Source organism: Nyctibius grandis, chromosome 2 (genome assembly GCF_013368605.1).
Source record: "Nyctibius grandis isolate bNycGra1 chromosome 2, bNycGra1.pri, whole genome shotgun sequence".
NCBI classification, from domain to species: Eukaryota; Metazoa; Chordata; class Aves; order Nyctibiiformes; family Nyctibiidae; genus Nyctibius; species Nyctibius grandis.
In genome coordinates this window covers 107,655,148-107,672,526 of record NC_090659.1, presented here as the reverse complement: position 1 = coordinate 107,672,526, position 17,379 = coordinate 107,655,148, and the positions used below count along the sequence as shown (strand labels likewise).

The following is a 17,379-nucleotide window of genomic DNA, read 5'->3' as shown; positions in this document are numbered from 1 at the left end:
GTTAGTGGGATATAGAAGGGATATCTTAACTGCATAATTTCAGCAGCTGTGGTTATTGTAGTGTAAATAAATCCTGATCAAAAACCCTACACTGAGTAGAGAATGTCATAGGGCTACCTAGAGGGAAAGCGGAGGCCAAGGGTATCTCTGAATTTGTCTGTTGTGAGGCTGAAGTTCTTGTGTTAGAATTGCTTGTTATGATCTCTGGCTACACAGGATCCAAACTGGGGAGACTTTGAGAGCAAATCTCCGATTAAGCAGGGTTTACTCTTTGTTGGGAGATGGAGACAGTGGCAAGCTCTCCTCAAACTAAGACCGTAGACTAGTAAGGTAGAGGATGTTTCTTGGATGCACTGTTTTATTCCAAGTTGGTTAATGTGTTTTCCCATGTACAGTAGATATAAGGCCAAAGGGAGCTTGATTCCAGTTTGGTGATTAACGCAAACATACAGTTTTCTTTGTGTGGTGTTCACTATTGCCAGATTAGAAAAAAGTAACAATTGTAAATACTCATGGCTATCTACTTACCTGAGCCTCAATTGCTCTTTATTAGCCATGGGAGAGAACAGTGTTAATTGTCATGCCTCTTGCTTTGGATTTTACTGATGGATTTTAAGTAAACATGACTTTATATTCTGAAACAAAACCAGAATATTTTCTACTTATTTGTCTTGTGGTTTTGATTTTTTTTCAGAATTTTCTAACAACAGTAGCTATTCTTCTGGAAGCTGGGGCATATGTGAATGTGCAGCAGAGCAGCGGTGAAACTGCCTTAATGAAGGTAAATTCTATGTTTGTCCTGACGCTGTTTAACAGTAAATGCTTTTGGCAAACTAATAAAACATGAAAGCATATTTGTAGAGTTGATTTAGGGAACATGTACTATATTTGAAATACAAATACTACTCTTAGTTATTCTAGGCAGTGTTTTAATCCATTTTTTTTTAACGTACTGTTTTATCTAATCAATAAATGCAGATGCCCTCAGCATACATTGCTAAATGTGGCTCATCGTCCTCTTGCATTGTTTGGCTCAAAGAAATGTGGATATAGTCTTAAAACTGAGATAATCTGGTTGTCAGCAGGAAGAGAAAAATTCCAGAAAGGAGAATCTTTCACTTCGGTGTTTCTGTGATTGACTTTTGTCGTTTCATTGTAGGCCAGAAATAAAATAACTGATTTGCAGTCTCCTTCCCACTGCCTGTTCTGCACCTTTACTCCCCTCATAACAAAGGAAAATTTTTTTTTTTTCATTTTTTTGAAATGGGAAAATTCTAAGACCCTGAGAATACCCTGTGTTCCTTTTAATTATTTTTTTGGTTTATATCAAATAATTTCACCAAAGTCCCCCTTCCTGATAAACTGTATTTATATATAGGCTGTTTAAGGCAATTTGTTTGCAGAAGAGATTACAAAAGCTTTTCTGTGCAAGACAATGTGGTATTGTTTCTCTTCTATCTTAACAAGTGTGGGTATTTACATTTTTGGTAAAGAAAATGATAACACGCTTGTGGCTTCCTCAGCCACTTCAGTCCAGAATCTCTTAATAATTTGGTTACCTCCATGCACCTCAGTTTTGACCTTTGTTGTTTTTAAAGGTATTTAATGCACAACTGTACATTCTTTCTAATTGGCAGCCTGCAGTGACTTATTCTGGTTATTTGTTTTGCTGTGCAGATACAAAGAATAGGGTCTTCATTTCCCGTAACTTAACTGGCACAAGTTTAGCCATGCATGGATACATATAAATATGTTTATCAAGTCACTTCTATTTAACCTTAGGAGTTGGATCATACTTTATAAAAGAGAGGAAGAAAGTCTTGGAACTTAATTCCTTTCTCTGAGGTGGTGTGTGATTTTTGGGGGGGGGGGGCGCGGGTAATTACTTGTGGAAGATTATGGATTGAAAGGACAGATGAAAGTTCAGACCTGAGACAAATTTCAGAAGTTAACTTCTGAAAGGCTTCATGAAGATAGAAAGGTGTATCTCTTGGGCCTTTCCCTAATTCATCTTGAGTGAAGTGTTTGAAAACAAGTGACCAAGAGCTTGTGTTTGCATTCTTCAAAGTAAAGCTTTCTTTAGACTTTCCTGTATTTCTGTCGAGTCTGCGGTTGACATGTCCTGAAATTCTTGCTGTGACATTGAACGGCCTTAGACACTTGGGCAGTTGATAACAGTGACTGTCTAACATAGCTAAATATCAATTTGGGGCAAATTCTGTTAATTTACTGCACACCTGAAGTACCATTTGAACTGAGATTCGTAGAAACGGACACTTCCAAGTGTCACTTTAGTCATTCTGAATACTTCTGCAGAAGCCCATTTATTCAGGTAAACAATTGCACAAAAGTTTACAGTTACTGAACTCCAGCAGATTAGATGTTCTCACAGAACTTTTGGGGGTTATCTTTTTTTTTTTTCCCCCCCTCGTAAGTCCATTTGGTAACCCTGAGTGGTGCTGCTTCTGTGGGATCATGTGTGTAGTGTTGCCTGGGTAAAGATAAAATGTTTATGGAGTGTGATCATGAGTTTCAAGTTGTGCTAGCATTCGCAAATACCTAAACTTGTTTTCTGAATTGTAACTAATTTGGGATTTTAATAATTCATTTCTGCAGTTCTGCTTGCTTCAGTGTTATGTTGTGTTCTAATGGGGGATTTGTCATTTTTGTCCATCCTTCCATCTTCTCACTTTTTGCACAGGCTTGTAAAAGAGGGAATTCTGATATAGTGCGGCTTATGATTGAAAGCGGAGCAGACTGTAACATTTTGTCAAAGCATCAGAACAGTGCGCTGCATTTTGCTAAACTGTGTAATAACGTACTGGTGTATGAGCAGCTCAAGAGTCATTTGGAAACGTGAGTAAACTGTGCTTTGAAGCTTGTTCTGGTAAAGTTTGCAATGCTGGGCATGTCATAATTTTGGTTTAAGTCAAAGGGAAGAGGGGGAAATTGCAGGAAAGAAAACAATTTTGCTTTGGGCAGAAAGCTAATAAATCATGTGAAATGAAAATGATGAGAGCTAACAGAATTAGCAGACACTTGCTTAAATGCTGAGTAAAAAGATGGAAAGGAGGAAAAGGGAATTACTAGAAGTAAAAGATCCCTTGAACTAGAAATACAGCAATTGAGAAAACTAAAAAGTGTATAAGTGCTGATAGTTGAATGTAAACTCTTATTAAGGCATCCCAAATAAAATACAGTGCTAAAAACATTAAAAAATTTAGAAACAAAAGAACGCCAAAGAAAAACACCATGAAAAGTCAGTGCAGATAGTTAGGGTGTTGTTGGACCCCTAAATGTCAGCTGTGAGCTGAGAGTGCCAGGGATAAAGTTTTCATGTCGGTAAATGATGACAATAAAAATCTTCATAGTGCAACAGAATGAAGAGCAGTGCAGTGTATGTGGTATAGGAAGCGATCATTTCACATGGTCATGTAAAAATATTCTGAGCTGATGAATATGGATGCTAAATGGAGACAAACACAAAGAGAAGGAGCAAGCTGGTTAGTGCTGGAAGAACAGTCTCCGTGCAAGATCCTTTTATTGTTTTACGATGATTTTATCCTAATGATTTATCTATATAAGACAATCTATCAAGTAGTTTGTAGTCAAAGCTCACTCTCTTCTAGTTTAGTGTTTAGAAAGCCCTGGCTGTTTTCTGTCTCTGATCTCTTGTGTTTCCCATCAGCTAACATCCCAAGTCTACCTTGACAGAAACTGCCTTGTAATGGTCACTGATACGTGCTGTAGTATTACCACTATTCTAATTCCATTTTAAATAGTTATTAGTGCTCTGTCTTTTAGAACCTTATTAAATACTAAATTTAAGCATATAAGTCTAAAAAGTAAGATCTATAAGCAAACACTCCCATATGATCATTGCAGCAGTGATCCCAGTGGAGGTTAGGGAGCCCTTCTCTAAGGCAGAAAAATCTGTGGAACATTTGTAAAGTGAAATGTCAGGTGAAAAATGTTTTAGTGCAAACCAGTAAAATACAAATAAATACAATTCCAGGGCAAAGTTGTATTTGCCTATGAATTCTAAAGGAACTCAGTTATGAAAGTACAGAATCACAGCAACATAGAATGGTTGAGGTTGGAAGGGACCTCTGGAGGTCATCTTGTCCAACACCCTCCTCAAGCAGGGCCACCTAGAGCCAGTTGCTAAGGACCCTGTCCAGATAGCTTTTGAGATTCTCCAAGAATGGAGACCTCATAACCTCTCTGGGCAACCTGTGCCTGTGCTCCATCACCCTCACAGTAAAAATATGTTTCCTGATGTTCAGAGGGAACCTCCTGCATTTCAGTTTGTGCTCATAGGCCCCTGTCCAGTCATTTGGCACCACTGAAAAGAGCCTGGCTCCATCATCTTTGCATCCTCCCTTCAGGTGTTTATTGATATATACACATTGATGACATCGCCCTGAGCCTTCTCTTCTCCTTCTCTTCTCTGGGCTGAACAATCCCAGCTCTCTCAGCCTTCCCTCACAGGAGAGATGCTCCAGTCCCTTCATCAGCTTTGTGGCCCTTCATTGGACTCTCTCCAGTATGTCCATGTCTCTCTTGTACTGAGGAGCCCCACACTGGACACAGCACTCCAGGTGTGGCCTCACTGGTGCTGAGTAGAGGGGAAGGGTCCCCTCCCTTGACCAGCTGGCAATACTTTGCCTAATGCAGCTCAGGATGCCATTGGCCGCCTTTGCCACAAGGGCACATTGCTGGCTCATGTTCAGCCTGGTGTCCACCAGGTCCTTTTCTGCCAAGCTGCTTTCCAGCTGGGTGACTCCCAGCATGTCCTGGTGCCTGGGGTTGTTCCTTCCCAGGTGCAGGACTTTGCACTTCTTTTTGTTGAACTTCATGAAGTTCCTGTCAGCCCATTTCTCCAGCCTGTTGAGGTCCCTCTGGATGGCAGCATGACCCCCTGGTGTATCAGCCACTCCTCCCAGTTTGGTGTCATCTGCATATTTGCTGAGGGTACACTCTGCCCCATCATCCAAGTCATTAAAGAAGATGTTAAACAGGACTGGACCCAGTATTGACCCCAGGGGTACACCGGTAGTCTGGCTTCCAAATGGACTTTGTGCTTCTGATAACCATTCTGTGATTTTTGCAGAACTAAAGTGTTCTGATCCAGTTTCGTACTGGGAGGAAAGTATTGTGATGCCAGTATTTTTGATGCACTGTAAATCTTGTCTGTGGTGTTGTATATCACTGCATCTAACTTCTGTCCTTAGCAAACAGAAGCTATAAGGAGTGCTTTCTTCTTACAGCAGGCTAGCTGGAAAAAAAAGTGCTAAAAGCATAAAAACTAATAATAATTTTTCAAATATAGAAAACTTGTTAAAGTGAACAGGAGCAGCTGAAGTGGATAAAGGGAGTATGATGGTCCTTCCTCAGGGAAGGAGATGATGACTTATGAGTTAAGGTTTTGAAGGCAACAGCAAGCACGCAGATAAAGCGATTGGGTACCTGCTGTTCAGGGTATTGAAACACTGTCACTCATTCACTGTTCAATGCCTTTTCAAGTTTGTTTCCTATTTAAAATCTGCCACCTTCAGTTTTGGCTAATCTAAATAAGATCTTCCAAAATTCATTGAACATGTAATTTTGCCGGTGAAATGGCAGTTGTAATTAAGTATTGATAAATGTAAAGTGATGTCCTTGGGGTATTACTGTAGTAATGTGAATTATACAAGGAGTAACACAGCTCTTGCCAGTTGAGGAAGCTTCTAGACTCATTAGCTGAAACTACCAGTTCACTGCTTCTTGTCAGACAAAAAGGAAGATAGTATAGTAGTAGTGGAGCTGAAAATAAAATGTAAATCCATGGTGTCTGAATGCCTTAAATAGTGCATGCCCTTCCAGTTACATTGTTTCAAAAACAGATGAAGCGATAAGGAAAAGTAAAGATGATCAAGAATACGGAGTAGCTTCTGTGAGGTGATACATGTCATCTTGGGACAGATTAAAAGGTCAAAATTGAAAATGAAATCAGAAAACAACAATAAAAAATAACCCAAAGCCATGAGGCAGGTTCTACAGGCCATCCTGTTAAATGATTTAGTGATAAATTTGAAATGGAGGAATATTTTTGCACAGTAAAAAACTAAATTATGGGTCTCACTCTGTGTTGCAGAATGCTGTGGTCACAAATGCATGGGGTTTTAGAAGGGATTAAGTAAATCCAAGGAGAGGTACGATTTGGCTGCAGCCTCTAGTTTTGGATCTCTCTAAATTAGATTGCTGGAAACTAGGACAGTGTACCAAAAAAAGACAACTGTTTAATTTCCCATATTTAATACAGCTTTGTCTAGCATCTGGCAGCGAGGCTGGATGGGCTTCTGGGTTTGCTTGGGTATGGTAATTCTTGTGGTTTCTTTCCAGTCACTTAAGGTTTAGATTCTGCAGATGGTAATCCCAGCTAGCGTGGAGGGGAAGCGTGCTCTGAATAACAGCTCAGGAAGCTGTAGAGCTGAGCGAGTCGGGACCTTTGCCTTGCACAAGCGTTTAAAACCCATTTGTGTCAAAAAAGCTTTCTGAAGAGGACTACTTAGTAACCTGCTCGTACAAGTGCCAAATGCTGTTGGTTCACGTGATCTCTCTCTTCAAGCTAGGCTGCTTGCTTAAATTAACCCCCCACCCCAAAATCCAAACAAAACCCCCACTTTGGCTATTCAGTCGTAGCGTTGCTACTTTTTCACTGTGTTTTAGTAGAGTTAATTGGAAACTGCATTTTTCCACTAGTATGGCCAGAAAAATTATACGACTTATTTATTTTTACATTGTACTTGTAGTCAAGTTGATAAATCAGCCACGGTGGGGAAGTGGTTGTATGGTTCTGTTTACCCACTAGGTACTTGTTGATGCTTCAGGGACATCTTTCTACATAAAGATCCTTCAAAATATGTGACTAGTTGTATTTCTTTTTTTTTAATCTGATGCAGTGCATTTGTCTCAGCTTTTTATTTTTGTGGACCCGATAGATGAATTTCACAAACAGATCATTGATAAAGTGTTTTATTAACAAGGTATTGGGACTTGGGGTCTATCTATGCATAAGTGCTAGTGATGAAGGCATTTGCTCCTGAAAATCAGGAATCCAGAAGGGTAATTTGGAATCCTTGTTTGCATCAGCTGTCATTAAGTCTGTCTGGTAAAGTAATTTTGCTATGTGAAGTACAGGCCTCACTTGTTTGGTCTTTTAGGCTCTCAAGAGTAGCAGAAGATGCCATTAGGGATTATTTTGAAGCTCGTCTTGCTTTGCTGGAGCCAGTCTTTCCAATTGCGTGTCATCGTCTCTGTGAAGGGCCAGACTTCTCTACGGATTTTCACTATAAACCACCCCAGAATGTGCCAGAAGGTAGGGGGCTGCTTTTTTGTGGGGGGGTTGTGTTTCAATTTATTTGTTTTTTTTTAAAAAAAAAAAAAGGTAGAACAGTGTGTTAAAGAACTGCCTTGTATGTGTCTTAAAGTATGTGCTCTGAGAAATTATTTTTGTATGACTTATTATATTGCAGTACCTTACATAAAGGGTGCTCTGGGTATGGAATGTAGGGAGAGCAGCGATGTTTTGATGCATTGTTGGGGTTTGTGTGTATCCTTTTAAGAGTTTTTTTTTTTTATTGCCGTATATGCAGCTTCTGTTCATGGGTTATGTTAGCTTGTGAGGGTTACATTAGCTAAGTGACAGGTGTTCTAGGAAAGGAGTGCTTTACCTTAGAATTAATATTTTTTAAAAAACTTAATCTAAGAGCATATTTAGAATATCTATTCTTTTGTAGACAGTACCTAACACACAGGAGTCTCAGAGCATAGTCACAGCACTGTCATGGTACAAATGCAGTCGGGAGATACTGCAGAAAAGAAGCTGGCATCAGTCAACTCTGTTTTGCCCATAGACCCTTTGAAAAAGCTGGGAATCAAATTCCCAAGATATTTGGGAATGGTTCTTCATTCTTTCAGGAATCCAGATACTAATGTCTGGTGCTTGGCTTAGTTGAGTAGTTTTTGTTCTCCTTTTGAGTGTATCAGGGAAATATCTATTGATACTGATTTTTCCTGAAACAATACATTAATGGGACTGAAATACTATTTAAACTAAGATTGAAAGTGGTTGTGTCTGCCCCGTTTTCTGGTTGTTAGGAGTTGTAATATAAGTCTTCCAGTTCTTGATTATAGGTATCCTTTACAGAATTAAGAAACCTTATATAAGTTTATGTATTAAAATGAGGCATTTGTGAGTATTAAAGATTGTTGCTTATTGGATTTCAGTGCAGTTCATGAAGATCTAGAATTGACTGGGCTCACTTGTCCCTACAAGAGAACAGACAACCCAAACCACATTAAATTCCATAACTCTCTTTAGGTCTCTTTAGGTAAACCTAAAACCACAGAGGTGAACTGTACCGAGGGCTGCTGTATCTGTTTTGCTTTCTTTTCTAATAGCCACATACAAGTATTTCTGCTGCCAAGACCTTAACTTAGTAACCAAGTCAGTTGTGTTCTGTGCTGGGATCCACTGGCTTGGGGGATTGGATTTCTGCATCTTGCTTTGATACACCATTGGTGTTTAATATATACTATATAATATTTATATATCTATTTGTACCTAACTATATTCAAATGTACAGTATGTGCAGTTGTTCTAAATAATAGATCTCATTACAAATTCGTGTGACTGATTTGCCTTTCCTTTCAGGGTCTGGAATTCTTCTCTTTGTTTTCCATGCAAATTTCTTTGGTAAAGATGTTATTGCCCGGCTCTGTGGACCATGCAGTGTACAAGCTGTGGTTTTAAACGACAAATTCCAGCTCCCTGTATTTTTGGTAAATCTTTTCATATAACTGGTTGACAGTAAAACTGCTCTGTAAAGTCTTTATGGAGCAGCCTGGGAAATCTTAATGTCTTAATTTGGATTTTGAGTATTGTGATGAAGCATTTTTTTATCACAATAGGTTTTTTTAATAAAACTTAATTCTTCTGTGTATATAGAGAAAACTACGAACCTTGCATATGCTAGAATCCATTAAAATTTATGCCTTAAAAGGCAGGGACACAGTGCTGGACAACCTGCTTCTAGGTGCCCCTGCTTGAGCAGGGGCTTGGACCAGATGACCTCCAGAGGTCCTTTCCAACCTCAACCCTTCTGTGATTCTGTGATGTCAGAACTGAGGGTTTGAGCAGGCAGGTGGGAATCCTGAATTGAAAGCTGTTTCACTTCTCGAATTCACCTAGCCTCTCAAATTTTTGACCCAAGTTCTTAAATATAACTCCTTTGTCTTGTTTTAACAACCCACCTCCTACTTCTAATGGTTAATTTCCAATTTTTGATTATTTTTTTGGAATCTATTAAGTGCATCCCTATGCACGCTTTTTCAAAGTCGTCCTGTTTTCTCTGTGGTTGCACCAAAGGTTCTTTGCAGTAAAGAACCAACTTTCTCTCAAAAAATGCCTAGTTAAAATGTTGTGTTCTGTTAGTCCACTTGCATAGCACTTTCAGCCATATCCTGCCATTAACTTTGTCCGTTTTCTCTTTCCTTTTAGGATAGTCACTTTATTTATTCCTTCAGCCCTACTGCAGGCCTTAACAAGCTTTTTATACGGTTGGCAGAAGCTCCTACTGCCAAGGTACAAAATGCTCTCACAATTAAATATGTTAATTTGTTGTACAATAACTCCTCCGTAGCCTACATGCTTCAGAGTTGTATGTTGCAAATGTAACACTAAGGACTTGCCACGGCCCCTTCATCCCAGTTCCCATCAGTTACAGTTCCATCCTGTGACATTGCCTAGGCCGTTAGTTCTGTCATAATTAAATGCCTTTATGCTGCAGTCAGAATAATTCATGCACCAGGATAAAGTAATGTTACAGCTAAACGTTTTCCCCCTCTATATTGTGAATTTAATGACTAACAGATACATGGAGCGTCAGTTATTTTTTTGCATACAGATGTTTTTGTGTTCGTGTTTAGAAGAACTTGGAAGTATTTACTAGGACATGCAGTCTGCTTTTAAATAGCCTGTGTCATCTGTTGTATTTTCCAGGTGGTTTGGGCAGTAGTCCCACTACATGTTGCAAGATGAATAACAGATCATGTTCTGATAGCATTTATTTTTATCCTTGGAAGATGCAACAGTAAATTTTCTAGATCTTCAGATATAAAACATATACTCTTAAATGTTTTATTGTGCCTTTTTTTAAAGGACAAAATTGAACTCCTATTCAGATGGAAGTGTATGTGTATGTCTAGTTCAGATTTGGGGCTAACTTGTTTAACCACCACCTAATGCAGTAGTATTCTACTCGAGTCCTTTTACAAGCCATCCCTATTTCAACAGGGCTGCTGGAAACTGATTTTATTGAACACAGCTTGCAAGTTCTTCTTTCTTAGTCACTAGCAATGTATGCTTTTGCTCATGCTTTTCTTTAATAAAAGAAGTGTGTAATACGGTGGTTACATGTGAACAATCTTTATGTGAAACCTTTGTTTGCTTTTACAGGTAAAGCTGCTGATAGGCGCATACCGCGTGCAGCTGCAGTGACCTCACAGCTGCGAGCCTGTTGAGGGGACTGACACTTCTTTGGATATACTTCTGATTTCCTCTGTTTAGAGACTGACAAAGCAGTTTGGAACTTTTTGGCACCACACTCCTTTAAGACTAAGTTGCCATCTCACTGTCCCTTGTTGGCAGTCCCATAGGAAAGAGTGTGTTGGAAAGCAGTTGAATTCACTGCGCTGGTGGGACAGGGTTGTCAGATTTTTTTACTTTGTACAGATGTAGATGTAAGTATTTGTGCCAATACATATAATTCTGTTTTTCTTTAACTTGTGGAGTCCAGACTGCATATTTCAGCTTTTCCACAATGTGGAACGGTGCATATAAGAACTATTTAAGGTAACTACGTGAAATGTCTTTTTTAATAGAAAGATCTTTTCCATTTGTAAACTAAAATTTTCTACTTACTCTGACTGTAATGTTTCTATGTAAAATGCAGAACTGTCATATTCTTGGAGCCATGGGCAAAAATTACACTTCGAAGTCACTGCATTAGATTTAACTTTGAATTGCTGAGGGCTGTGTTCTGGTTTGAAACTGTTCCTGCTGCTGTCTCCCAGTGAGAAGGCACTTATGCTTATAGTGATCCCCTGTGAGCAAACCCGGTTACGTCTGCAGGTATGAACAGAGACATCCAAAGGGGCTCCATTCATAGAGGATCGCAGTCAGATTCCCAGTTATGTCAGTGTTCTGAAACTACTTTTGTGTTGGAGAAGCAACTGATGATACAGTTTTATGGACATCTTAACTTCTCAGTTCTTAGTCAAGTGACATCTGGGAAAACAAATGTAGGGTGAAAATAGCAAACTAGAAAACTTGTAACTACCTTAAATGTGCAGGCAAGGCTTTTTGTAGGCAAGAAGATACATAGAGGATTTCAGATGTTCTCGGCCTGACAGAGGAGAACATGTATTGTCCTTTAATTCAGAAACTCAGTTCCTCAGTGCAAAGAGCTGCTATCTTTTTTTTTTTTTTTTTTTTTTTTTATTTTTTATTTAAAAGTGACCCATTTTAGCAGATGACAGCAGTTCTGTAATGGTCCTCTGCTGTAAAATACAAATGTAATACTTCTGCATGAAGTGTAGAATATTTTTCTTTGTAAATTAACCATCTCAAACTAAAAAAAAAAAAAAAAAAAAATCCAGATGGTGCCTTTGCTGTTCTGGTTGCCACGTGTAGTTTACATGCCACTACGTGCCTCTGTTATTAGCAAAACTATTGTAGAGAAATTCTTAATGTATTTAAGTGCTCACCATCAAAATGGTGCAGATGTGTTCAGTATCCTTTTAACTGTGACTTTTTAATATAAAGTTCAATTAACCAGTTTTTAACTTTTGGTTCTTAAAAGTTGAAAACTTTCATATTTAAGAGATGCCAAATGAGTAACAAAAGACACTTTCAGTTTTGTGGAATGTCACATTAACCTATATAGAACTAGGACAGCAACATGACATACAACTACTTGTTTCTGGTTTGATTTAGAATAGTTGCCTCTTTCTTTTTTGCAAACAAACAGTATTGATGAGCTGGTCACAAGCGTGGGTTGTGAACAGACTTGGTACCTCCACCTCTCTGAAACGTGTTAGATGATAGATACCTCATTTTGCTGTGTGACCACCTGAAATGCATGAAAAGCACTGGCTGAGGATCAGGTATGTCACTACCTGCACATGGACTTTGTGTAGCTGTATGGCTTTTTAGTCACTCTGCTTAACCATGGAAGAGGAGGAAGGAAAGGGGATTGTGTTGGAAAGGGGATAAGTGTTGCCTGATGCTGGAGTGACAGTTTTCATGTACGTGGCCACCCCCTCCTCAGTTACTCCTGCATTGTACACTTCACAGCACAGTGCGTGTGTGGTAAGCTCTGTACAGCACATGTCAGTGTGAATATTCCAAGATGTTTAAGGTGGGGACAAAAGGGTTTTGAACAAATGTCCATATAATATAGTTGCTATTTAGAAACTGTTGTACAGTCTAACCTAAGAATGTCTGGTAATTCTATGTAGCAAGTAGTTTATCAAAGGCTGTTGATTTTGGGGGTTCGTTTTGTTTGGGGGTTTGTGGGTTTTGGTTTTGTCCCTTGAGGCATTTGGGAGAGAGGGAGGAGTTTCATAGGACATGGGAGTAGAATTTGGGTTCCTGATGCTTTTATTGAGGGATGGATTTTGCAGCAATCTTTCTCTTGTAGTTGGCAACATGAATTCAAAATCCCTACTGAAGACGCATAAAAGGCATATAAAAAGATGTTTGAAGCTGGTTTTTGTCTGATTATATTATATGGTTTTTATCCAATTGCTAAGAAAAAGGTTTTGGTGGACAAAGAGCAAGTAGCTACACTAAAGAACGCTTCTTTAGGCACTGTGGAGAAATACCTTTTGAGTATGTGCTCAGTTTCTGGCAGTACGGCTGAGCAGCTGCAGTTACTATACACTGTGATGGCAATAAAGTGTTCTGAGGGTTGGATTCATTGTCTTTCACTGCTGCAACACCCGTATGTGTGTTCCTGGCTTCTGGCACAGATACGGAAGCTGCTTGTCATTTGTCCTCTGTGCTTTCTGTACCCATTTTTCAAAAAATGAGATGTTTTTGATCAGTCAGTCTGGATGGGAGAAAGCTGTTTCGACATAGAGAAGAGAGAGGTAGCACAGAGTGCAGCTGCCATCTCAGCCAGCTAGGATTGCTCACAGTGCCTGAGGGCTGGCCTAAAATGCTCTGCCTGTACCTGCCACAGTTCTGTTATTGCCGTTTGCCTTCCCTACAGTACTGGAGAACAGCCAGTGTAAAATCTTGTTCCTTTAGGTCAGCCCTTCAGAGCAGTGGCAGTAGGACAGGAGCCGAGGCAGCCCAGCTATAGGAATGCATCAGGCGAGGTCTTCTGTTTTCCTGGCGTCTCCCTCTGTAAGGTGGAGCTGAAATGGAGCCGTACCTTTTAAGAATGCAAGAGAACTCGAATGGCCCCATCTGTGTAAGCTACTGGGGCCCGTGGGCATGCACTGCACGCCCATCACTGAATTCTGGCACTTTAAAACTGCTCAGCTTTGCTGTATGCCACAAATGGGGAAAATATTTTTCAGATTCCAAGCCCATCTTAAAAATGTTTGTGTGAAAGGCAAAGACAGGGTTAGGCAAAACATACTAAAAGCAGACAAAAGACAGCAAGGAACACAAATTTGAGGACTGAGGCAGCAGTAAAAATTAAGGTTAGAAAAGGGGCTCAAAAAAAAAAAAAATCTCAAACACCTCAAGTACAACAGCCAGGAGGAAGGGACCAGGCAGTAGATGGTTCTTTTTGGTCTCACGTGAACTGTTTCTCTACAGTGAAGTCTCAGCTGTTGTGCAGGACAGCTACAATTGAACTTTTTCTCAAGAATTTCTTTTAATACTTCCTATGCAATTTGAACTGTAAGGAACTCCTCTGTGGTTAGTTACTATTGGCACAGACTGAGTTGTAGTAGATGGGTCAGACCTTAACATGGCCTAGCTCCTCTCATGTGCATGCCCCTTAAAACGCTGGCAGGCACAGCTCCAAGACAACCCAAACCATGTGTATGGGACTGACAACATTGTCACCACCCCCAGGGAGACCACTGACTGCTCCAAAACTGGCTTCATTCCAGCAGCAGTCACGTTTTCAGCCAGAGCTGGAGGCCCATATTACCCATGTGGTGAGATCCTGACCCTGTATCACAAACCTTCATGTTTTGACAAGAAGTCTCATTCCCTGGAGCTGCTGCTTGTATGGACTTTCCATAGACAAGTTGAGGGAATATGAATTTGGGGAAGAAAAGCCTAGTTAGGCCTGTTACAGCAGTTGCACATCTTACACTGAACACACTCATCCCTGTCATGGGGGTAAAGCTGCTGTCCCTGCCTCAGTGACAGCCAGGGCCCCAGCCTGCAAAGGCCAGGCTTACATGCGTATTTTTTTTAAAAGGCTTTACCAAGCCGGTTGTGACATCCTGTCTGGGAAAGTTTGCATGGGAGCTGTGCACACATTTGACATTTCCCTTGCTTCCCTGCATCTGTCAGTTCATATTTCTGTGAACAGTAGGATAAAGATTCCTAAACCGCACATGACCATTGCCCCACATGACCCCCCCACCACAGGCTGCCCTGCATTCACCCTTCCCAGAACAGAAGGGGTACCAGGAACTCCCACTGCTTCCACATGGTGGAGATGCCAATTAAGTACAGCAAGATACTATTTTTATTAGTGGTATGATGCAACACTTACATACACTGAAAATGCCACAAGACTTCCTCATTACTGTGCCACCTCTAAGATGAGCCTGGCTCCATCTTTTCTAGCCCCGTTTCCTCCCGCCCCCCACCCCCAACCTCCTGTTTTCCAGACTGAACACCCCCAGCTGCCTATCCCCCATGGCTCTTGTGCTCTAACCTCCTGGTCACCTTCGTGGCCTCCACTGGGCTGGTTCCCACATGTATCTTGTCTGCAGGAGCCCAGCACTGCTCACAGCGCTGCAGCTGCAGTCTCAGAAACGCTGAACAGAGAGGAGAGATTGCTTTCCTTGCCCCGGCTCAGCTGTGCTCTTCTGATGGAGCCCAGGACGGGGTTGGCCACCTTCATCTTCAGTTGTCTCTCAGGGCTCCCAGATCAGCCTCTACAAAGCTGCTTCACAAGCAGTCTGTGCCCTGGCTGCACAACTGCATCAAGTTATTCAGTTCCCACTGCAGGACTTTGCATTTGCCTTTACTGAACTCGGTGAGGTTCCTGTCAGGCCTTGGTTCGTGTTCACTGCCTTGTTGATTTCAGAAAATGGAAAATAAACATCCTATTATTCATTGATTAATTTGAAACAGTTTTCTAATAGATACAGAAACCCTGAAAGAACCCTGGTGATCTATTACAGTGCCATGTTAAATGTCATCGCATCAAAATTCATTTTTCAGTACTGATTTCACTCCTGGTTTTTGATCTTTTTACTGGGCTGCTTAACTGCGCGGACAGTGAAATCTGACTGCAGCTTCAGTCTCCCCCTTGGTTAACGTTTCCTTCCAGGCCTTTTCAGCTGTTGCTGGCTCATACAAGGCCTTTTCAGCTGTTGCTGGCTCATACAATTTTCTCTAGGTAACTAATACTTCTGAGCTCCTTTAAACTCTACTGCAACTTAAACACAATCCACGCTCTTGTTTTTTCTTTAAATATAAAACCCACCACTGTCCTATCTTTTGTCACATATTTTAGTGCTTGAAAAATATTTTCTTAATTATTTAAAGGCATTTTTTTTAGTCTAAAATCAATCATCTAACCAAGGAGCAGTCTTTTAATGTTATCATTTACTCTGATTCCTGTTGTAGCATATACAAACTTAATCCTTTTATCAACACCATTTCCCCACGCTAGTACTGGAGATCTGGAAAGAAAATCTGCTGCTGGCACAGCCTAGATAAAAAGGGAGCCAAGGCTGGAGTTACATGGATCAGTTGGCCAATGTCAGCTTTATAATGAAATGCTCGACTTTGCTTAACACTGGGCCCCACCTTCTCTGCCAGAGGCTGAAGAGCGTAACGTAACTCGTCTCCTCGTACACGAAGAGGCATCTCGAACATCGCAAGCAGCGTAGTCAGGTTCTTCTGGTGGGCCTTTTCCGATCCAGGGTGCTGGTGGGAACACACCACCCCCACGCTGGTCCTCTTCCCACCATTTCAAACGGCCCTATTCCCTCAGGCCTCACAGGGCAGACCTGTCTGCAAGCAAAATACAGCTTAAGCGAGAGTGATGAATTCATCCCTCTCCATGGATTTAATTACTATGTTATTGGATAACAGCATTACTCTTGTGCCCAAGAGCACAGAGCCCAAGAAAAAAGAGCACGTGTTTAGCATGAAAATCATACAAAGAGACTGATAACTGAGCACAAAGGAAACTGATTCCATCACAAAAGTCACCACCACTGTTAAGTGCTCTAACTAGTGACAACACGATTTTATTCTCACCCCTGATGGTCCTTGTAATTCCAGCTTGAAGAGCAACATTTCGCACATGGTCACGGTATTGCAGAAAGCCACCTTCAGTTCTGAGGCTGTACAGAAGCCTAATGCAATGGAGAACATTTTCAGGAAATAAATACAATTCAGGCTGAGGAGTTACAAGACACTGAAGTGGTAACTTCCTTGAAAAAGTACTTTGTAATCAGAGTACAGCCAACTACAAGACTCAAATAGCAAACTACAGAGCAAGGCATGAGCAACTGGATAAAGAGCTGGGAAGTGGTAACCGCTTTCCCAGGGAGCCCTTCCAAGAGGTTACCTGGAATTCTCTACCCCTGCGCAGGAAGCCCAGCAGCAGGCAGCCTGACGGGACATTCTGACCTCACCACAGATTAAATCGGAGCCCAGTGCATTTTCTGGTATGACAACTGTATGAAATTTATTTCCACGTTGAAGAAGGGAACGCGGTGACACCCCCAGGCCAGCTCTCACCTCTGCAATACTGCAAGGAAGATCCAACTCAGCAGCCATAACTTTCTTTATGTGACTAATTTGGCTCGCTCTCCCAGAGTCTCTTGCAACTTTTTCGCAGTTTGCTTTTGCACACTCTGCCCCAAATACAATGCAATCCACTCACATTTTTATCTAATCTTCAATTAACACAATTTTTAACACAATTTAATTAGGCCATTAGGCTTTGTCAGCCAGGTTCACATTGCAATCTGAAGTGTGTGCACACAAATAATGGGGAAAGAGAACGGAAGGATTTTATCACTCCACTGACACAAGGAGTCATTATTTAGCCCGTCAAAGAAACACTTGTATCTCCAAGGAACCTTGGCCATCCACTCTTCCCTTCACAGGAAGGA

General features: G+C 40.8%; 2 protein-coding genes across 7 annotated transcripts in view; one reads left to right on the top strand and one right to left on the bottom strand.

Moving 5' to 3' along the window:
• The window catches only part of MPHOSPH8 (M-phase phosphoprotein 8), a 34,185-nt gene extending 21,164 nt beyond the window's left edge, over nucleotides 1–13,021 (top strand). For both annotated transcript variants that reach the window (XM_068395437.1, XM_068395436.1), the window contains 6 exons: nucleotides 695–781; nucleotides 2,702–2,856; nucleotides 7,206–7,360; nucleotides 8,699–8,826; nucleotides 9,545–9,628; nucleotides 10,502–13,021. In XM_068395437.1, the coding sequence (XP_068251538.1) occupies nucleotides 695–781; nucleotides 2,702–2,856; nucleotides 7,206–7,360; nucleotides 8,699–8,826; nucleotides 9,545–9,628; nucleotides 10,502–10,543 (651 nt within the window). In that variant the 3' untranslated portion in view covers nucleotides 10,544–13,021. The remainder of the gene's footprint in view (nucleotides 1–694; nucleotides 782–2,701; nucleotides 2,857–7,205; nucleotides 7,361–8,698; nucleotides 8,827–9,544; nucleotides 9,629–10,501) is intronic.
• Nucleotides 13,022–14,902: 1,881 nt separating this feature from the next.
• PSPC1 (paraspeckle component 1) overlaps nucleotides 14,903–17,379 on the bottom strand; it is a 65,705-nt gene continuing 63,228 nt past the window's right edge. For 2 of the 5 annotated variants that reach the window (XR_011050303.1, XR_011050307.1), the window contains 3 exons: nucleotides 16,517–16,614; nucleotides 16,061–16,267; nucleotides 14,903–15,318 (listed from right to left, as the gene is read on the bottom strand). The gene's annotated coding sequence lies outside the window, so the exon portion shown is untranslated. The remainder of the gene's footprint in view (nucleotides 15,319–16,060; nucleotides 16,268–16,516; nucleotides 16,615–17,379) is intronic. The other 3 variants (XR_011050306.1, XR_011050304.1, XR_011050305.1) reach the window with 3 other exon arrangements.